Source organism: Fusarium oxysporum, chromosome 3 (genome assembly GCF_000149955.1).
Source record: "Fusarium oxysporum f. sp. lycopersici 4287 chromosome 3, whole genome shotgun sequence".
Taxonomy (NCBI): Eukaryota; Fungi; Ascomycota; class Sordariomycetes; order Hypocreales; family Nectriaceae; genus Fusarium; species Fusarium oxysporum.
Window position 1 is genome coordinate 5,464,142 of NC_030988.1, and position 21,692 is coordinate 5,485,833.

The following is a 21,692-nucleotide window of genomic DNA, read 5'->3' on the forward strand; positions in this document are numbered from 1 at the left end:
ATTTCCTTAACGTACATGATAAGCATGTGCACCAAACAAGTATGTGCACCAAAAATCCCTCAGCCATTACCAATGCCAGTTTAATCAATTAATGCTCAGCCAATGACCATGCCTCAACTTTATTCTGAATGTCAAATTCTTCTTGCACTTCAAGCGCTTCGAAATAACCCAAAATTAGGTCTCCGAGGCGCTGCTAGGTTATACCAAGTTAACTATTGGGCGTTGCGTCGCCGACAAAATGGGATCTAATCGCGACGTGACTGGATCCCGAAATCACGCAAACTAACTGATCTGGAGGAAGAGATTATAGTCAAGTTCATTCTCGACCTAGATTCGCGAGGATTTCCCCCCACGACTACGTGGTGTGGAAGAGATGGCTAACCGACTGCTCGCCGACCGCGACGCATCACCGGTCGGCAAGCGTTGGGCTATGAACTTCGTTAAGCGACACAAAGAGCTCAAAACGCGTTTTTTTCGTAAGTACGACTACCAGAGAGCCAAGTGCGAAGATCCGACTATTATTCGCAACTGGTTCAGGCTCGTGGAGAACACAATCGCTAAGTACGGCATCTGATCGGATGACATCTGGAACTTTGACGAGACCAGCTTTATGATGGGCGTTATTGCAAGTGGAATGGTCGTCATAGGTGCAGAAAGGCGTGGAAAGCCGAAATCAGTGCAGCCTGGAAATCGGGAATGGATTACTGTCATCCAGGCGATCAATGCGGAACGTCGAGCGATCCCGCCGTTCATTATAGGTTCGGGCCAGTATCACCTTGCCAACTGGTACCGAGAAAATAACCTCCCAGGCGATTGGGCTATTGCAATAGCCCAAAATGGCTGGACTGACAATGAGATGGGCCTCGAGTGGCTAAAGCACTTTGACCGGTTTACAGCTAAGCGATCTAATAGTCGCTATCGTCTTCTGGTCCTTGATGGCCACGAAAGCCACCACTTGGTCGACTTTGAGAGATATTGTAAGGAGAACAAGATCATCACGCTTTGTATGCCGCCTCATTCGTCTCATTTACTTCAGCCTCTTGATGTCGGGTGCTTTTCCATGCTTAAGCAGGCATATGGCCGGGAAATCGAGCATCTGATCCGATGCTCTGTAACCCACGTTTCCAAGACCGAGTTCTTCTCGGCTTTTTATGCCGCATTTGAGGCCACAATGACGGAGAAAAATATAAAATCAGCCTTTAGAGGAGCCGGGCTTGTGCCTCTTGACCCGGAAAGTGTGGTCTCAAAGCTTGATGTGCGGCTGCGGACCCCAACGCCTGCCGAGGAGGTAGCTAGCCCCTCAACCCCTTGGGTCTCAAAGACGCCAAAAACCGTGCTTGAAGCACAATTTCAGTGTGAATACCTCGATAGACGAATTAGGCGGCACCAAAGTAGCTCCCCAGAGTCAATTCTAGGAGCTCTGAAGTCTCTTGCTAAGGGAACCAAGGCGATAATGCACGAGAATGCCTTGTTAAGGGCTGAGAACCAAGACCTTCGACAAGCAAATGAGATACTAAGTCGGCGGCGGAATATGGAAAAAACCAGACTTCAGAAGGGAGGGGTGATGACAGTAGAGGAAGGAAGGCAAGCGATTGGTCAGATGAATGTTGACGGGCAGGCAGTGGAAGAATCGTTGAGAAGTGGTAGTCAGGGAAGGTCGGTGCAAGCAAAGGAAAGGCATTGCGGAGCATGCGCAAGATGGGGCATAACGCAAGAACATGTCAGATAGTTGTTTCAGTGTCTGAGGAAGAGTATAGCAGCTAGTTTCAATTGATTTAGAGGTTCGTTGTGCTTTTGTGACGATTTACATCTTCTGGATCGATGTTTGTTGAGGCACTCGCTTATCATGTACGTTAACCTATAATATAATAGCACTATATTCAACTCCTATATTAAAAAATGGTGAACTAACCAATTTACCATTATAATAAGTGATAAATGTCTTGGTCGACAAAAGAGAGCAGATTTCAAATATTATTCCGGCCCGTCACGACGCCGACCGATCGAAGGTCAACCAAGGAGTCGGTGAGGAGCAAAGCGCGAAACAGAGGTTCGAGCGGACTTTCGGGATGGCGGGCCACGTTTTGCGCCGCGTAAAAGTATCCCGTACCCTTTTTCACCTGGATGGGACCTCTGGGTGGTGACCATTTGGCAGGACTGCCTGGGACGGCGATGGTGGGCGTTGGAGACTCGATCCAGTTGTAGGACGCGAGGTGACGGAATTCTGTGATGCTAGGGTTAGGGCAAGACCATTGTCGCCTGGCATAAGAGACGAATCTCAGTAAGTGAGTCCATGGTAGAAGGGATGTGACTGTATTGGTAAAATCGGTAGATAGTAGACGTCTTGATCTTGATACATGCGAGAGTAAGACCGCTATAAGACCGAGACGAGCTAGAGTCAAAACCTGCAACAGAAACGACACTCTTTGGATTTTAATCGAACCTCGCAACGGAAATGTATACTTCTGGGTCCTGTCAGCTGGTCAAGGCTAAATAGGAAGGTTGCTCTGCCGGAGGCCCACCACTGAGTATGTTTAGGCGCCTAGGTAGGTGCGTTCTCGGTGACCACTAGTGCATGTACACGTCACATGTAACATTTGCACCAAACCACTACGCCCCGGTGCAAAATATTGGCCAATAACTGGTATTGTGTTAATTATATTGGTGGCTATAGCTGCTTATAGAAGCCGTACGGCGCCGTCACGGTGACCAATCGTAACATCACATCTCTATCCGAAGACATGTGATAACAGAAAAGAGAGACGATGGTACACTACAAAATATACAATGATTGATTTTCTCAATTCCATTGACGTTAACTAAGCACGAGCATGGAGAGTTGGCAGCTGATATGTTCTTCGAAGCCATTTAGAGATATATTGGCCCTAAGTTCTGTTATTCTTAGAAAGAGCACCGACGATGAAGAGCAATTTAAAGAAGCAAGTACGTGTTAAGTAAATACTGAGTTGCTTCTGCTGGCAAATATGATTTAGTAACTTCAGCAAAATCAACATGCAACTCGAATCTGAATAATCGTTATCGATATAGATAATACTATTTATTATTATACTAGTCTAAGTCACTGTAATCACTCAGTCAAAAGCTTGCATAGCTTTCCATGCAGTGTAAGGCCGTTCCACGATCATTTCCTTGGCTGTGGGCAAGGCCGAGCGACCCTCCCCAAATCTGATACTGGAGCTCATAATCTCGCGCCATCTCCTGCCAGGAGCAATCTTGCCTGAGATAGTGTTAGGCACTAGGCTGTCACTATTGATAGGAACCAGGGCTGGTCGCCCCAAGATAGTCTCCATGGCTTGTTGGGCAAAGGAAACTGCCTCCTTGGCATCCGATGGGACTCCGGTCTCATCTAGCGCCCGGATCTTTGTATCCGGAAGTTGCTCCCTGAGATATTTGATGATGGTCGGGTTTCGGGCACCACCGCCGCACATATAAACCTCTGCAATCTCATCCACGCTGATACCGAAGTGAGGGAAGAATGTGCGGTATTGCTTGATGATATTCTGGGCCGTTATTCGAGTAATGGTTGCTAGTGTGTCGTACTTATCGCACCCAGCAGCAAGACACTCGTTAAGCAGTTCTTGACCTTCATTGTCCCCAAATGTCTCCCGTCCTGTGGTCTTGGGAGGAACGTGGTTGCAGTACTTGTTTGTACTCAGAAACCTATCGACAATGTCCTGGCGCACGGTGCCTCTGGAGCTCCATTCGCCGTCTCTGTCATATTCCATCTCGCCGTTAGTGAAATATCTCATGGCGTTGTCAATGAACATGTTGCCCGGGCCGCAGTCCCTAGAGATGTTAGTCGCTTCATTAGGGTGCTATGTAGAGGATTTCTCACCAGTCGACCATTGCGTCCACCCCGCCCTCGGAATCAGGGGGGATGACACAAAGATTGGCAATTCCACCAATATTCTGACAGACACGCCACTTGGTCGGGTGATGAAGCAGAAGGCCGTCAATCAGAGCAACCAAGGGGGCACCCTGTCTACCCACGGCTTGCTCTGCCATTCGGAAGTCTGTCACAGTTGTGATACCGGTGATGGCACTAATAACTGTGCCCTCCCCAAGGCAAAATGCAGAACGTGTCTCCCCCTCTTCCGGCATGGACAGAAGCCAAATGGTCTGTCCATGTGATCCGATGAGGTCAATGCTGTCTATTGATATCTCGTGTTTATCGCAAAACTTTTTGACTGCATCACCAAACATCTGTCCAAGTTGCACATTGAGTTGCGACATTTTTGAGGGAGTCGTCTTGGTCTCCCGAAGCATCGTGAGAACGGGTTTCTTGATCCATTGAGGTACGGGGATCTCATCATACTAAGTATATGGTCAGCACCAGACGAGTAGATAGATACCGCGAAGTGAAACATACTTTAATGAGATCCATGTGTAGAGGGGCATCCGGAGACTCTTGGTAATATCGAACAAGTGCACAGTCGATACCGTCCATGGCAGTGCCACTGTTCATTCCCAGGACGGTTAAGTCAAGCGCACCAGTGGTAGATGACCGAACATGGCCATTTCCATTGAAGGAATGGCCATTGGATTCATGTGGTTGACCGTTGGTAACGCAACGGCTCCCATTTTGCTGGGTTTGTGGTCGTGTCATGGTGAGATGATATGTTATGAAGTATGTGGAAACCTTAGCAATATCTCTGCGAGACAGATCAGGTGAGATAATATATTAAGTTCAGTATGTTCGAGATCGTTGAATAGCTTCGGAATTTGTTCACGGACATGACTGCGCATTTAATATAATGTGGTATTCGATGGCGCCTCGATACGAATCGCATTGAGACTCCCCTGTTTGGAAGTTCGTGACGATGAGCGAAGAGCAATAGCAATTAGTAAACTTCCCGGAGGAGATGGTCCTCTGTTAGTGACTAGCTTACTCCACAGAGGGATCGCAAGCTCTAATTTCTTAGTATTTACACTAGTTTAACCTCTCTCGAGTCGAAGTGCCTTTTTGGGCAAGTCGTCTCGATGCTGAACTCGAGGCGCAAACCTTAATTATTTCCGTGTTGTCTCCGCCAATAAGCCTAACCAGAATCAAATTGTCGGAAAGTTATCTAATCAATTGACAAATGCAAGTCCAGTAGAAAGGGAATAGAAACCTATTTATTCTCATCATAACACGACCTTGAATTTCTCATCCTGTTACTTGACAATAAGAGACTGTCAGCGAAAGAGTATGCATAAAGAAATGGCAATCCCTCGGTCTGTGTGGACGTCCGACCATGGCAGCATGGCGCACGAGACTGCCAAGTATCGCTGGCCTAAGCTTGTACAGGGCATGATCGATGATGTCCGTTTTACCGGCGCTGAGCTTGCTCCATCCCGTGCCCTTGACGAAATCAATTCGATAGAGAGAAGCCTTAAAAGACTCAGAGAGGAAATTACTGGTGATGATCAGCTGTGGTGAGTGCTCCTTATGAACTTCTCTCGTCGGTATATCACTAAATAAAGCTCAGTCCCCTCGAAGATGATGGCTCGGTAGATATTGCGTCGTACAATCAGCTTCTCCTTAATATGGGCGAGTTGACCTGGCTCAACTGTCCATGGTTGTATGGTGAATGCTACCTGTATCGGTCAGTCTTGGAGTTGTTGTGTGCCGCCAAATGATGCTAACTTCTGCAGGCGAGTGCAGCTGTTATTTTCCATGTCATCTTCCTGGAAAGGGTACGATGTGTTTAAACGTCAAAAGGATTCTACCCTTGTCAAGTCGCAGAAGGCCGTCCAGGAGCTGGCGAGCAGGGTCACTCAAGTCATCGCAAACCCGATACAACCACTCCAAAGCTTGGACGACGATGCAGCGAGACTTGTCTTTTCTGAAATGACCGAGCTGGCTTTATGGGGAAACGCAACAGATCTGTCTCTTCTGACCAACCTCAGTCTGGAGGAAATTCAGAAGTTACAAGGAAGCGCAGCGATCGAGGAGAGCCAGCGGAACATTGTCGACAATGATACATCACATGTGTGGCATTATCTGCGAAAGACTCAGTTGACTCAAAAAAATCGACATATCGACATCGTTCTTGACAATGCTGGATTTGAGCTATTTGCAGACGTCCTCTACGCGGCATACCTCATTGCATCTGGACTCGGAACGAGCATCACTCTCCATGCGAAATGTTTTCCCTGGTTTGTCAGCGATGTATTACCCAGCGATATGGACTTCCTCCTCGACCATCTGCGGTCCACAGGCTTGAATTTTTTGGCCACTCAGATCAAGAGGTATCTCGAACTCGGCTTAATGCGTATCGAGGTTCATTCGTTTTGGACGACGGCTTGGTCATTTCATGAGATGGTCGCTGTAGCACCTGATCTATTTCAGCGTTTTCAGGACAGCTATTTGACTATATGGAAAGGAGACTTGAATTATCGAAAGTTGACCAGAGACGGTCTCTGGCCACACACAACGACTTTCAAGTCTTCGCTTGGTCTACTAGGGCAACGAAGTGGTGTCAAGGTCCTCGCGTTGAGAACAAACAAGTCCGATACTTGCGTTGGAATAGGAAGTGAGGAGGCTGTCAAGCGACTTAACCGGGAGGCACCCGGGATGGGATGGGTTAGGGATGGGAAACATGCCGTGATATCATTCAGCGACGGCGTCTGAGACAGATAATGTACTACTAGCATTTTGACCACTCCTCTCGCAAAACATTGATTATCCAGGCAGTTGGCCAGGCATGCGATGACTCGAGATCCTCAAGCATGCTTACCAGGCTTGTTTGCTCTCGCTCATCTGTCATCAAGGGAGCCCCTTTCATAGGTTAGACAATTCTGAGTTTTAACAATATGGTACGACCTACAAATAAATGTAGAGTGGCATAATGTGATGAGGGGTGGCACAGTTCCCGGCGAGCCTTTGCATGCTCCACAAAGGGCTCGGGCGTGCTCCATGACAGACTCCTGAGGTGATGTCAATTGAGGCAAGTTACTCTATAACCCATGAACTCACATCAGATTCCGCCAGGGTTCGGCGGACATTTCGAATGACAAATCGCGGAGATGGACGGTAGACCTTTAAAAGCATCCTAGCCAGGTGATAGAATCCAAATGCCATAACTGATAACCATCAGGTTCCATGGACTAACGGCGAATTGTTCAGGAATTTGTGCCTACCATGCCAATCTGCTGTAAACCAAATCTCTGGAAAAGGATCTGCTCCCAGCTCTGGTTCTCCAGACCATAATGGATCAAACGTACTTGGCTTCGTCTTGTTCCAGTTCTCAACGGCCTCGGACAGCTCGTACCATCTTTGCATCCTTGTCGATGATTCTGAGTACAAGACACTTCCACTAAAACAGAAATGCATCACTGTAGCGCAAATCCATGTCATGGTATTTGCCCAGGCAGTCTCTGACTTGACATCGACAGCTTGTTGATGGACGACGGGTGGTGGTGGCATCAACACCAAGTCAAAATTCAAATTGGGCGGCTGCTGATTGATGCAGGCGTTGTAAAAGGATTGTCTGACATAAACCCAAAACGCAGCTTGAGAGAGGGTAGGTGCCGAGGGATCTACTTGTTGTCCTTGAGATGCCTTGAGCAGAGCACTCAACCCAGCAAGATGTCTCTCCTGATCACCGCCCGTCACAGTTACTGAGGTAAGGTTAGATGAGGAGAGTTACTGCGCAACGGGACTTACCACTCAGTTGTTCGCATACGCGCAATATGACTATGGCGCAGAGGATAGTCTCGTCGTGGGCAATGGTCTCGGTACTTAGCAAGGGAATGAGAAGCACTATACACTTTTCTTGGAATTCATCAGCTGTATTGTTATCACCTAAATGGCGAGCGGCATAAGAAATGATAGCATATAGAAGAATGGGTGAGCTCTTGGCCAGGACAGTCACATTAAGCGTAAACTGTCGTGATGCATCCGTACAGTCTAGCCACCGAGCCACGTGCGTGGAAAAGTGGTGTAGATAGAAAGCCTCCTGGCGTTGAAGCGCAGGAGGGACAGGGGTTATCCTAGGTACGCTCATGGGAGAGCCACCACTGTACTGGTTTGGAGATTCATGTTGACTAAGGTCGAAGATGGAAGCAGCTGAAGGCGGCGACGTCCGATTCTCGGGGCACCAAATTGAATCCGGCTGCTGTAGAGAGTTGAGTGGTGATGAGGGCCCTTCCGCCGATGGATTATCTCCTTCCGGAGGATGTAAGGAATGTTCACCATGGACCGGATGTTCCATTTGCTTTGGCCGGTATCGCTTAATCTTGAGCTGAGGGGATGAATCGTCCCAACGGCACAGTCGGTCCCTCTTGAGGCACTAGTTTCACTTAGCTCCATCATCTTCTCGGTTCGGCAACTGGATATGCTTAACATACCAGTCCGCAAGTCGGTCTCGTCTCATCACCTGTGAAGTCAGTATAACGAATTTCGCTCTGTCCCTGGAGACGTACATTTGACCCGACGTTCTCGGCACGTAAGGCTATTCCATGTCACCTATCATTCTGGAGCATCGGCTCATCTGACTTACCAGCCGTTACGAGATCGCAACTGACCCATGTTACCCGGGCTGTTGTTTGCTTGCAGAAGCAGGGAAAGGATTTCGAGACGAATGAAGCAGAGATTCGAGACGAAGGATTCCGGGGGAGCGGAACTACCCGTTTATGCTGACTTTACTAGTGCAACATGCCCGCATCTATGCTAAATTGTTCCAGTTTGCGCCATTATGGGTCCATTACTGGCTAATAATTTATCATCATGTTGTCAGAAAATCGGGGCCGCAACTTTTGAAACTAACTTTTGTTGGTAATTCGAGACGAGGACACAGCTCGCTAACATTCCGTAACAAATCCTCCGCGTGGCGCCGTGGCCAAATCCCCACGGGGTTAGAGTAGTCTAAGCTCGCAATCTCTGGGGAGAAGAAATAGATATAATGGGGGCATCTTGAACATCATGAGAACCTTTCCAATCGGCCATATCAAAACACAACCAATAATACCTTGACACAACTGCACATACTACTGTATTAGTGTTACGACATTAATTCATCTGCATCATGTGGAATCGCCAGAGCTGGAAGTCCATGTCCGGGCAGCAGCTGCTCAGGCTTGTTACAACTGCCTCCGCCGTTGCAATCTCCTACGAAGGCATCAGTCAGGGCGTTATGGGCGCTGTGACTGTCTCACCGGAGTTCGGACGACGCATGGGATACACAAACGATAAAGACGAAGTCGTCAAACCCATGCTGCAGGGCGGTATTGCCGCCGTATATTACTGGTATGTGTCCCCTTAGTCTGACAGGAAACAATAACTAATATTACTAAGTGGCTCTCTCTTCGCAGCCTTTTGGGCTGGCAGCTTCTCCGACAACTACGGACGTATCAAGGGCATGTGGATGGCATGCTTCTGGTGTATGACCGGGGTTATCCTGCAAGCCTCTGCTGTCAACCTCGCACACATGCTTTGCGCACGATTCGTTGCTGGCATGGGTGTGGCTTTCATCCTCGTCATTGCCCCTATGTGGACGGCCGAGCTTTCTGCTGCATCACACAGAGGCAAGCAAATCGCTCTCACATTCTTGGCCAATTTCTGCGGCATCGCCCTCGCAGCGTGGATCGGTTTCGGCACGTCCTTTACTGAAGTGGGCGGTGGACAGTTTCGCTGGCGGTTCGAGTTTGCGATTCAAATCATTCCCGTAATCTCCCTGGCGGTACTGAGCCTCTTGGTCCCGGAGTCCCCGCGATGGCTGGTCAAGGCCGGGAGACCTGATGAAGCATTAGAAATTATTGCAAAGCTGCGGGGGGATGGTGACTCTCAACACCCTGATGCGCAGAATGAATATCGAGAGATTGTGACGGTAGTGGAAGAGGAGTCTCAGTACGCCAAAACCAACTACTTCAAGATGTTTTTCGGTATCGGATCCGGAGACATTCATCTTGGCCGCCGCATCCAGCTTGCCTTCTGGCTCCAGGTGCTCATGCAGTATGGCACTGGAATCGCAGCCGTGGTTATATAGTGAGTTATGCTTCTTTGAAAAAAGATAGTTTGCTAACTGCGTTGTAGTTCTGGAACCATCTATCGTACAGCCGGCTTTGATAATGTCAAGTCCGGTTGGCTGTCCGGTTTACTGATGCTAGTTGGCATCTTGGGTACAGCTATCGCAGCCTTTACCATCGACAGGGTAGGTCGCCGAAGAACCCTTTACTGGGGTGCCGTAGCACTCAGTATCACCCTGTTCATTATCGGCGGCCTCTTTCGGGGAGCCATTGACAACCCAGACAAGGCTGTTCAATACGGCACAGCAGCTTCAGCCATGGTCTTTATCTACCTCTTAATCTTCAGTTCTTCTTGGCTATTGATCCCTTTCATATATCCCACCGAGATCTTTCCCACCTGGCTCCGAGCCAAGGGGAATGCCTTTGGCGTGGCCGGCTGGGCTGTCGGCTACGGTGGAGGTTCTCTCTTGGTGCCTATTATGTTTTCTGGAATTAACGAAAAGGTATGGACTCGCCTCAACTACCCATGACTTTCTCATTTCTGACTTGGCTTGCAGACTTTCTACGTGTTCGGAGCGTAAGTATCCTTTGATCTGTCCGAAACTGGAAGTGGCCGCTGACCTTTTTACTAGTGCTATGTTTGCATACATTCCCTTGGTGTACTGCTTCCTCCCCGAAACTGCCGGCCGTACATTAGAAGAAGTGGACTATCTCTTTGCTAGTAAGAGTCCGTTCACTTGGGATGAGGAGAAAGAATTTGCGAAGCGTACAGCTCTCTTGCATGAAAGATTGAATAAAGGGAACGGGAGCGACGGAATGGCACAGGACAAGTCAATTGAATCACATGTCGAGGCTGTATAAGCTATGTTCTGTATCATCTCGCATATAGTCAGAAGCTAACTAGCAAGGGGTCGCACGTACTTATATAGCTGCTAAATGGAGGTAGTATAAGGAATCAGATTGGAGAATGTTTAGCCGGACTATAGACGATTGTTTTGCAGGCTCTACATTGCTACTAAACATAACATATAGGCAAGGAATGGCGGCTAGTCATTCATAGATTAACGCGTGGCTGTAGTAAGCATCAGAGGCTGATTGCATGTATGTAGTAGTGGATTAATATATGGCCGTAATAATAGAGGTGCTGCGTTTGGTTTAACATGTTATAGCTGATTCTATGGCAACTAAAAATCCGGAGACTTAAGGACACCATCGTAGCCGTGTAAAAGTTATAGCCTTACGTCTGTGGCTATAGTTATATCTATAGCAGACATTTCGATACTGCTGGTAGTCTCCGATGTCATATTATTATTGAGTTTCATTAGGGTGATTAAGCTGATAATCAGCCTTAGGGAATAAGCTGTTTCAAGGATAGATTTTAGGTCAAGTGTTGGGTGGTTGAAAGGGTTGAAGGAACAGGGTCGAAGTGTAAAGCTGGACGTGAGAATGCCTTTGACTATGATATAATTGAGTGAACTCATCACATAAATCGGCAGGATAGGTTAAGGCCAAATAGGTATAAGAGAACCCTGTTTTGATTGAGTGGCCTGAACTTAATAATTACAATAATTAATATTCATGGGGTTGTTCTACATAGAAATAAGCCTTAATTTCTTGCAGGTATATAAAACTTTCGACACATACAAGTCTATCAGATAAGGCAGTAAAAAGAGTCTATTGCTTTATAGTACTAAACACTTGACCGCCAACATAATTAACAAGCTCTTTGACAGGTGGCAGATACTCCAAATCACCCCCAAAGCTCATTCCCTTCTTCAAGAGTTTACGATAATTTTTGCCTGGGCTTACCTTGCCGAGGATATACTCCCTTCTGGTCTCGACGCGTGAAGGAACAGGGATACTTCGCCCGACTACAGCCTCCATCCCTTGCCAGGCAAATGTGATAGCTTCCTTGGCATCTGACGGGATACCAGCCTCGTCAAGCATGGTGATTCTCGTGTCAGGGAAGGCGTTCTGCATATACTCTGTAATGTTGGGGTTTCGCGCTCCGCCGCCGCACATGTATATTTCTGCTAGCGGACCGTACTGGGTTGGCATGTATCGCTTGTAGTGTTGCACAATAGCCTGAGCGGTAATACGCGTGATGGTGGCCACAATATCATTTGGGGACATTCCCTTCTCGAGGCCACGATCGATTAAGTTGTGTGCAATCGTATCTCTGAAGACTTCCCTACCCGTCGTCTTGGGCGGATCAAGAGCAAAGTAGGGATGAGTTTGCAGGAACTCGTCGACCATCTGCTGGTCCACCTCTCCAGCTCGACCCATTTCACCGTCCTTGTCGTACTCTTTCTCGCCATCTGTAAAGAATCGCACCGCCGCATCGATAAAAACATTGCCAGGTCCAGTATCAAAGTCAAAGAACTCAGTGTTCAATGCACCATCGACATCAGGCGGGATGAAACAAACATTTGCAATGCCGCCAATGTTTTGACAGGCTCGAAACTTGGTGGGGTGGTGAAGAAGCAGAGAGTCGAAGAAGCCGATGAGAGGAGCTCCCTGACGACCAGCGGCCTGATCCGAGACACGGAAATCAGTAACCGTAGTGATTCCAGTTCTAGAAGCAATAAAGCAACCCTCTGCCATGGTCAAGGCAGATTTTGTTTGCCCCTCCTCTGGGATACTGAGCAACCAGATGGTCTGGCCATGAGAGCCGACGGCATCAATGGATGACAGTGGAATACCATGTTTCTGTGAGAATTGCATAACAGCACCTGAGAATGTCTCGCCAAGCAGGACATTGACCTCTGATAGTTCCTCGGGTGTGGTATTGTTGTGGAGGATCATGCGCATCACCCTTTTCTTGATGGTCTGTTCAAGAGGGATCTCGTCGTACTTCAAGAGCTCGAGATGCATCGGTGCATTTGGTGAGGCTTGTCGAAAGCGACACAAGGCGCAATCAATACCGTCCATGGACGTGCCAGAGTTTAAGCCCAATACGGTAATGTCCAGAGGCGCGTGAGCGTCTAGGAGAAGACCTTCGGTAGATCCCATGGTAAAGATTCTGTAATATGAACGAAATAATTGTGAGAAACTGCTCGACAGCATATAGTTTGAAAGTAGAAGGCAAGGCTGCTATTTATCCTATCCTTTAATGTCTGAGCCACCTCCAGATTCTGGGGTAGTTCCGGAAGAGGTGGTTTCGCCTCTCATACCTCGCCTAAGCAGTTAAAAGCTTAAACTGTTAAATGGTTAAGCGGGCCTTTCGCTCCTGTCTTAAGGGCCACGAGTTTAAGCGTTTAAGCGTGCCAGACGCCACTCGGTTCTCGCCACTAACAGTCGCCACCCCGCAAAATTTGTGATTCGACCTGGGGAACCACGGGGAATTAGCTTCAAGGTTAGTCACTTGAAACGTTTCCTTGGTTCTTAGACAACCCCTTCTTTGATCATGTTGCGAAGGATATAAATCTCGTCGATTCCACTTCATGCCTGGGACTCAGGACACTGTTCATCAATCATCCCATCAGTACCGCAAATATACCGACGTCCGAGCTACTGCATTCTACACTATGATCAACTTTCACGTCTGGAGGCATGTGCCTGGCAAGGCGTTGTTGTTTCTTATTAACCTTGTCGCTTCAACAGCCTTGATCTTTGAAGGTGAGTTAGCCACAATTATTGTTGAGATGAACCAACTGACATAACATAGGGTTTAACCAAGGTGTGCTGGGGACTGTGAGCGAGACCCCTGGCTTCATCGATATGGCTGGCATTGGCTCCAATGGAGTTGTAACCAACTCAACCAAACAAGGTGGTCTTGCAGCAGCTTACTACTTTGGAGGCATGTGGGGTTGTTTTACAGGTGGTTAGTCAATTAGACATGCCTTGAAGAAGTCGGGATCATACTAATGACGGTTATAGGATGGGTTGGGGACAAGATTGGCCGCAAACGCGGTGTCTTAGTCGGCACGCTCTGCGGCATTCTCGGTGCTGCTCTCATGGCGGGCAGTATTAACTCCAACATGTTCCTCTGCGCTCGAATTATCGCTGGTCTAGGGATTGGCTTTCTTAATGCCATCGTACCTCCTTGGGTTAGCGAACTGTCCGAAGCCCATGATCGTGGCTCTAGCTTCTCTCTGGTGTTTGTTTCCAACTATCTAGGCATCGCCATCGCATACTGGCTCAATTTTGGTCTTCGCAACACCAACACGGAGTTCCGTTGGCGCTTTCCGCTCGCCTGGATGGCCATTCCTCTTATAATTGTGGACATTGCTCTCCCATTCCTGCCCGAGTCTCCTAGGTGTGTTTCTGTCATAACTGAACCTTGAAGAACTTGTATACTGACAAGACTAGATGGCTCATTGCAAACGGGAGAAGAGAAGAGGCTGTCGATATCCTCTGCAAGCTTCGAGGCGACCTGACTCAAGACACACCCAAAATAGTTACCGAGCTTGCGCAAATCGACTCAATTGTCGAAGCCACCCATAACCGTCGCAATGACCTCCTCAACATAGCACTCGGCGGTCGATATTCCGGCAACCTCCATCTTGGAAGGCGAGCAGTCATGGGCTTTGCACTTCAGTGGATCCAGCAATGGACCGGCATATTGGCTATTGCTGCTTGGGCCGGCACCCTGTTCAACCTGGCTGGTTTTGATACACACAAATCTATCTGGTTGGCTGGACTTGCCAACACTTTTGGCATTCCGGGAACTGTAGCAGCATCTTTTGTGATCGATCGAATTGGTCGCATCAGATCCTTGATGGTTTCTTTCGTCACTCAAGGTATCGCACTGTTCCTTGTTGCTGCCTTTATTAAGACCTCCCAAGACGTGGCTGCTACAGATTCTGAGAAGTCTCAACAGCTTGGTACTGCCGCGGCATCATTTGTCTTCGTCTATATCTGGTAAGGCACATTGCTAAAATTGTAGTTATTTTTGCTAACTTGATTCAGGTTCTTCACCATGTTCAACATCATTCCATGCTGGATCTATGGAACCGAAATCTGGCCCCAGGAGATTCGCGCCAAAGGTTACAGCTTCACAATCTTCGGTTGGGCATGTGGCTGTGGCATGACTCAATTCGTCATTCCCATCATGCTTCAGAGGCTCGGCTGGGCTACCTATATATTTTTCGGGGCCATGAATGTCGTTGCTATGCCTCTTGTCTGGTTCTTCTTCCCCGAAGTATCTAAAAAGTCCCTCGAGGAGATTAACCTCTTGTTCACGAGCAACAGTCTCCTCGTGTCTAAGAACATGGAGGAATATGAGAGGCGCTTGGCTGAAGCAGGCGGAGACGTCGCAGTAGCATCGAGACAGTTGCTTGATGAGGTCGATGGATATGTTCAGCAGGTTCATGGCACTGAGAAGGATTTGGAGAACTGCGGAAATGGTACGATTGAGCAGCAAGATGTTATCGATGGTTAGCTTGTTGATATGCGAGATTGCACCTCGTAGCTGAAAACTCTTTAACACTAAAATATCAATTCAAGTTGAAGTTCCACGTCAGGTCTCCAAGATGCTCTCCATTTTCTGGAAACGTCCAGTCCAATGCACCATCTGGGATGATCTCCTGATAGCTTTGGGCTACTTGGCTGTCCAGTACCGATTCTTCCATCATGCCTTCAGATGCTGTCAGGACCGCGGCTGATGGGGCAATCTGTCGCTGTCTAGTCATGTACTCATCAATTCGAGAAACTTGTGATCGGAGCTTCTCGCTCGCACTGGTGCTGTGGTGGATAACCTCCAGGTTCTCTAACAGCAGCGCCATTGAGAGCATTACTCCCCGTACACGAGTATAGTCGGCCTCGCTGAGCGGCTCTTCTAACACATTACCTAAAATCGATCCAATACCTCCAAGGTGGTGCAGGAGCGGGGTGCTGATAGAAAGCAGATAAGCAATCGGTATAGAGACAAATGCTTCGACGACTTCGCTGGCGATCTGGCAACGCTGTTCGATGCTGGTTCCGCTACCGGCGAAGAGGACAATACGCAGTAGCTGAAATGTGGCAGTGATATTCGCGGCCTGGAACCCGAAACGATCTTTCTTGACGTTACAGACCATTAGGGGCGTTTCTTTGAAGCAATCTGGCAAGTTGAGGTACATTCGAAAGACGCTCTCGCGAACTGATGCTTTTGCAGCAGTAAAGTCCTCCTCAAACATCCCTATCAAGAACGAATTTGTGGTTTGTCGCCTTCGGTAGCCTCGGAGCCGCGTCAAGGCATGTTCGAGGACGCGATACAAGTCTGTGATGAAATTCCACCCTGATAGCCAGCACTCCGCTCGTCCTGCAAAAGACTGACTGTCGTTTCCAGGTGTTGGATCTTGTGCTGTTATTCCGTTATCGTCGATCATGTCATCGTCAACTTCTGTTGGATAGGCTACGTAAGATTGGCACTCGCTACATCGAATGATGCCACCCCAAACCACTGCCGTGTAGATGTCGAGTGTATACATAGACCAAAACTAAAAAACATTGTTAGCTTACTTGTCGCAGGAACGATGATTTGGCATGTCGGACCAGTCTTCTCCTCTCCTCTCGTTCCACGACGTCAATATTGCGTGGCCAATTGGCCTCATTATGTAATCCATCCATCGCCACCAGAGTGTGATACGAGCCAAGATGGTGGTGCATGTCGCGCGTCTTTCCATTTTGAATAGCTGCAATGGCAAGAATTGCATGCGCTCGAAGGATGTGTATGTTTGACTCTGTCGCGAGCTCCAGGAGCTGTTTCTTGGCCTCATCGTAGAACAATTCTGGTTGTATCTTATATAGTGGCTCGAGGTCCCATTTGGGGTTTGTTACTGACCCGTCTCGTATGCGACCACTGACCAGGGCACAAAGAGCCATCGTGACAGAAAAGATGGATTTCTCGCTTGTGTACTCGGCTCGAGAGACTCTTCTAACGAACGTTGGCTGGTGAAAGAACGGGAATATTGGGTAAACAACCTCGAAATAGATCTCAATTAGGTCCATGATGCTGGCTTGGCTGGCAATATGTGGTGCCTTCCATTGATTGTCGTGAACAGAGACGGCTCGCGGCCTGGGTACGCATCTCACATCATGGGATGGATGGCTACTTTCTTGGGCCGGTTCAGCATTCGCAGCGTTAAGAGGCGGACGCGCAGCGTCTTCTGAGTAGTTCTTATGGTCTGTTGATTCATCCCGAGGCTTTGTCCCGCGTCGTCGAGGTGTTCGATGATAGGTGCATTCTTGTGCAAAGTCTTTGCAGTTTTGACATCCCTGGTTGTCGCTTGATGGCCGGCATCTAATGCTGCGTTGATGGCAGTAGTCGCACGCTTGTGTAATGCGCCTACGCTTAGTATTTGACTTCTTGGGGGCTTTATTGCCATTTGCCATGGTGCTCTATCAATTCACATACAGAGGCAAAATAATCTGTTCTCGGTAGCTAGAACCTTGAGGCAAATTCAGGTTAACTAAAATAATGAGGTCATGTGATAGAAAGTGCTAAGCTTATTTCAGTATCACGTATATAATAAGCGAGCGAGACAATATACTATAGCAAACGTGGCTTACCCTATAGCTTTCTTATACTTAAATAAAATAGCTAAAAGTCTTATTAAATAATAAAGTAGTTTTTAAAGATTTTTAATTATTATATTTTATAAAGAAAACCTTAAAAGATGGTATAAATTATAATATAAATAGACTTTAAAGCTTCTAGCTTTTAATGTGTTTAATAAGTAATTGCAAATCGGGTCTACTACACCCGATTTCACCTATTGCAGGGTTGCAATCCACTCCACTGAATCCACGCGTGGATCCACTGAGTGGATCCACGATCCATTCCACGAGGCTGGTCGGCTGGTGGATTATGTAATCCATCCATTCCACTCGAAGCGCTCGTGGAGTGGATGGAGTGGATTTGAAGTGGAGTGAGTTAGGGGCTCCCTGCCAAGTTAGGTGTGAGCGCTTAGCTCTGACTGACAGCTACCCTAGAACAAAAAAACAATGAACTCTCTTGACATCGCAGCTTTTACTGGCATTTAACAAAATCAGTGCCGTTAGAACCGCCGCATTTTTCTCATTGGAGCTATATAAATCACAGTATGCCGGCTAAAGCTTTGCATGACAAACAACAAAGTGAAGGAAAAAGTAGTCCACCATTCATTCACTTTTCAATGACAGAAGGGGGCTCGGATTGCCCCCGCCACCGACTAATTTAATGTAGTCCCAAAGACCCACGAAAGCTTGAGAGCTGCAGGAAGCTCCCTTTATCTCTCCTTTTTCGTCTTTTCCTCACTTTCATCCCTAGCGTCAGGATGCTTGCGCCCAGTTAGTTGTCAATATACTCCGTTGGGACTGTTACAGTATGCCTGCCTTGCCTCGGCCATGGCATTTATCTTATCATTACCGAAATGGGGATTCCATCTGCTCCTGGTCAGGGGTAGCTCTGGCGAGAGCTCAAGGGCCGCGATAGAGACGATCTTCTTCACCTTCTTTAATCGTAACATTTTCTTGTTACGCTTTGCCCTATTTTCCACGCGATTTTGACACGGCCACGAGCTTTCATTCAAGATGGCTTCTTCCGATTCTTGCCTTATTACTCCCATCCAACGCCGTCCCCGACGCCTTCTCTGTCGCCTTCAACCCCGACGCCCGTGTTGAGACCGACCGAGACCCCTCCGGAAGACGAAGACAATCACGAAGCAACCCTTCGATATCACTTCCGTGGCTGGGCACTCTCCGAACGAAGCAGAGAAACTGCTTCTTGGGCCTGGCCTTTTGGATATTACATCCAAAAGGACGAGCAGCGCAGATGGGTCTGTCGAGCCTGCATTCGCAAGAGGAACCCTTGTCCAGGCAACTTTGACTCCGATGGCATTCAAAACGCGTATAATCACCTATTTTCTGAACATGGAATCCGCGCTCCGTTTAGCAAGACGAAAGGAACCGCTGAAAAGAAAGCTGATTCTCTAAGTGTTAAGGCGACGGGGCAGAAGTCCATCGTGGAAGCCTTGAAGCTTGACTTGCACAACCCACGAGAACAAGCAATTGCAAACACTGTTATTAAGCGTTTCGACCGCGATCACTTTCAACGGCTTCTAATGAACTGGATCGTCGCTAGAAACCATTCTTTTTCCATTGCAGAAGAAAACGAACTGCGAGAAATATTCGACTACTTGAACCCGTCAGTCTCGGTTCGTGACGCCAACCTTACCCACACGACGATCAAGGAAAAAGCCACTTCAGCGTTCAAACAACACAAGCAGAAAGTTGTCGAGGTACTCCGCAAGGCGCCTGGCCTTATCCACATCTCATTTGACGGCTGGAGGTCTGGAAATCGGCATGCTTTATATGGAGTGTGTTGTTTTTTCAGGGACGAAAACAACAAGCCGTGCAAGGTTACAATAGGGGTCCCCGAGCTCAGCGTCAGTCACACAGGGACAAATATCGCGGCCGAAATCCTCGACGTTATCGAAGCCTATCAGATTCAAGACAAGATTGGATATTTCACGCTGGATAACGCGGAAAACAACGATACTGCTATGGAGATAATTGGTGGAGAGCTGGGCTTCGTTGGCAAGACTAGGCGAGGGCGCTGTTTTGGCCGCACTCTGAACCTCTCGGCCAAAAGCATACTTTTCGGCCACAAAGCTGACGCGTTCGAACGGCAACTATCTGGGCAGGCGCCTTTATCAGAAGCCGAGCACTTGCTTTGGCAGAAGAGGGGTCCAGTGGGCAAATTGCACAATGTTGTGGTATTTATCCATAGATCTGACAAGTTGACTGACTTGCTTCGAGAGCTCCAGCGGACCGCCTTCGACCAGTCGCCTGACCCTAAAGTCAGGACTAAGAAGCCTTTGGACGTTGTTTTGGATAACGATACTCGATGGCTTCGCAGTTATACATGATCCGACGTGCGCTTCAGCTGCGTGATCACATTGAACTGCTTATCGCGCGATACCGGGTGGAGTTCGAACAACAGCATAAGACCAAAAGGGGCACCACAAAGAAGTCTGCCAAACTGCCATATATTTGCGAGCCAGAACACCAGTTATCTGACAAGGACTGGGAGGTTCTCGAAATCTTTTCGCAGCTTCTAGGCTATTATGAGTGCACGATTAAGATGCTTGAAGGCGATGGCCAAATCCGCAAGCGGAAGCGTGGATGGATGGGCTCATATGGTAATGTTTGGGATGTTATCCAAGGCTTCGAATTCCTTCTTGACAAGCTTGAGGACTATAAGGCTATGGCTGAACGCTTTCCTGACGCCGAACACTTCAGGATTAACATCAATTTGGGTTGGCAGAAGCTTGATAAGTATTACCAGCTGTTAAGCGAAACGCCTATCTATTATACTGGGCTGGCGCTCCATCCAGCGTACCGCTGGAAATGGTTCGACCGCAAGTGGGCCGGTAACCCTGAATGGATTCGTCAGGCCAAGCGAATCGTTCACGATGTATGGCACTACGAGTATCGTGAGGCCAGGTTACCTCGAAGGGCTGTGAATGACGAAAAACCAGCTCTCAAACGGCGGAAGACGTACAGCAATCCGTTCCAAGAATACCTGGAAGAAAACCGCTGCGCAGCATCAGCGACGCAAGGTGACGACAGCCTCGAGCCGTTTGAAGATGAGTATCAGCACTGGATTTCGAACCATGAGAGTGGTGATGCCCAAGTTCGTGACCCTCTTGCTTATTGGCACGAGAAAAGGTTCAAGTATCCACGTCTGTCACGAATGGCCCTTGATTTCCTTACGATCCAGCCGATGTCCGCTGAGTGTGAACGTCTTTTTTCAGCAGCAGGGCGTATGGTAACACCTCTGCGAAGTCGGCTTGAAGCACAGGTTATTGGGACGTGTCAAGTCTTGCGTTCATGGCTTAGGGCGGGTATTATTCGAGATTTGGACCCTTTCTTTGTCTCAGTAGCCGAAGAGAAGGACAACCTCAAGATGGCTCACATGACGGACGACGAGCTTCAAGAGTGGGCAACAGCGTGGCTTGAGAATGTGGTGGAGTGCCACCAAGAAGAAAGTAGTTGGGAATAGCTTTACTACCACGAACAGCGGTACTTAATCAGGTCAGGGCGGGCGTCGAGAATAACTTCACTCAAACAACTGCTGACATAATCGACTCATCCACTAATCCACGACGTCCATTCCACTTCACGATAGCTTCAAATGGATCCACTACACCGACGGGCTCCGTGGATTAAGGTCCATCCACTCCACTGGCTCCGCCAGTGGATTTAGTGGAGTGGATTGCAACTCTGAAGGGATATATAGGGTTGGAACAGCCCAGCTCTGTGAAAAGATTGCTTGCCATGATTTGACCTGTCGGGAGGTTCTGATTCTCGAATACAGTCTGCATAATGTCTTGAAGCACAAAAGGTTGAAGTCTGAGCAGGAGCTTTACGCGGTACGTTCTGTGTATGGTCAGAATTCGACGTTGTAACCCTGGTCCAATCACAGACCAGAGTCGATCCCCAGCAAAACTCAAGGCTACCCCGCGACTAGTGACTTTAGTAAATTACCTTGATGATATTGGTGTTCCTAGCCCCTCTAATCACTGCTGCGCATCTCCATCTCTCGTCCTTCTTTCTTGTCCTCACAGCGTCTTCGATAGCCTGTCGGACCTCTCCGATCTGCGCCTTGTCGCTGTCATCGTCGCCCGCTCCGGAGATATCTATCATGCAGAAAAGGTCCTCTCCACAGGGTAACGAAAGCGGCGGCGCAGGTGATGACACGGCTCAGGACGTCCAACACCGCCATTCGGCCCCTCCGTTGGTGATATACGAGCTAT

The 21,692-nt window shown here is 48.2% G+C and overlaps 7 protein-coding genes across 8 annotated transcripts; 3 read left to right on the forward strand and 4 right to left on the reverse strand.

The window, feature by feature from the left end:
• Positions 1–3,092: 3,092 nt before the first annotated feature.
• FOXG_14966 (anhydro-N-acetylmuramic acid kinase) lies at positions 3,093–4,627 on the reverse strand (the record flags this gene model as incomplete). The annotated part of the gene is made up of 3 exons (XM_018395036.1): positions 3,093–3,807; positions 3,857–4,335; positions 4,391–4,627. The coding sequence occupies 3 exons, from the start codon at positions 4,625–4,627 to the stop codon at positions 3,093–3,095; spliced, it is 1,431 nt and encodes a 476-aa protein (XP_018255017.1).
• A 594-nt stretch (positions 4,628–5,221) lies between these two features.
• FOXG_14967 (uncharacterized protein) lies at positions 5,222–6,634 on the forward strand (the record flags this gene model as incomplete). The annotated part of the gene is made up of 3 exons (XM_018395037.1): positions 5,222–5,436; positions 5,490–5,606; positions 5,656–6,634. The coding sequence occupies 3 exons, from the start codon at positions 5,222–5,224 to the stop codon at positions 6,632–6,634; spliced, it is 1,311 nt and encodes a 436-aa protein (XP_018255018.1).
• Positions 6,635–6,650: 16 nt separating this feature from the next.
• On the reverse strand, positions 6,651–8,477 carry FOXG_14968 (uncharacterized protein; the record flags this gene model as incomplete). The annotated part of the gene is made up of 7 exons (XM_018395038.1): positions 6,651–6,781; positions 6,831–6,930; positions 6,980–7,086; positions 7,144–7,623; positions 7,670–8,294; positions 8,353–8,381; positions 8,471–8,477. 7 exons carry the CDS (start codon positions 8,475–8,477, stop codon positions 6,651–6,653), a joined length of 1,479 nt encoding a protein of 492 aa, XP_018255019.1.
• A 552-nt stretch (positions 8,478–9,029) lies between these two features.
• Positions 9,030–10,830, forward strand: FOXG_14969 (uncharacterized protein; the record flags this gene model as incomplete). Its single annotated transcript, XM_018395039.1, has 5 exons — positions 9,030–9,250; positions 9,299–9,988; positions 10,037–10,472; positions 10,527–10,546; positions 10,602–10,830. 5 exons carry the CDS (start codon positions 9,030–9,032, stop codon positions 10,828–10,830), a joined length of 1,596 nt encoding a protein of 531 aa, XP_018255020.1.
• Positions 10,831–11,643: 813 nt separating this feature from the next.
• On the reverse strand, positions 11,644–12,981 carry FOXG_14970 (anhydro-N-acetylmuramic acid kinase; the record flags this gene model as incomplete). The annotated part of the gene is made up of 1 exon (XM_018395040.1): positions 11,644–12,981. One exon carries the CDS (start codon positions 12,979–12,981, stop codon positions 11,644–11,646), a length of 1,338 nt encoding a protein of 445 aa, XP_018255021.1.
• Positions 12,982–13,412: 431 nt separating this feature from the next.
• On the forward strand, positions 13,413–15,352 carry FOXG_14971 (uncharacterized protein; the record flags this gene model as incomplete). The annotated part of the gene is made up of 5 exons (XM_018395041.1): positions 13,413–13,587; positions 13,637–13,792; positions 13,849–14,227; positions 14,281–14,832; positions 14,881–15,352. The coding sequence occupies 5 exons, from the start codon at positions 13,413–13,415 to the stop codon at positions 15,350–15,352; spliced, it is 1,734 nt and encodes a 577-aa protein (XP_018255022.1).
• FOXG_21846 (uncharacterized protein) lies at positions 15,039–17,324 on the reverse strand. Of its 2 annotated transcripts, XM_018402216.1 has the most exons (3): positions 16,876–17,324; positions 16,447–16,828; positions 15,039–16,391 (listed from the first exon to the last, which is right to left on the reverse strand). In XM_018402216.1, exons 2-3 carry the CDS (start codon positions 16,774–16,776, stop codon positions 15,408–15,410), a joined length of 1,314 nt encoding a protein of 437 aa, XP_018255024.1. In that variant the 5' UTR covers positions 16,777–16,828; positions 16,876–17,324; the 3' UTR covers positions 15,039–15,407. The 2 variants fall into 2 exon arrangements, with proteins under 2 accessions (XP_018255024.1, XP_018255023.1); XM_018402215.1 differs by having other exon boundaries at positions 15,292–16,391; positions 16,447–17,324.
• Between the last annotated feature and the right edge of the window lie 4,368 nt (positions 17,325–21,692).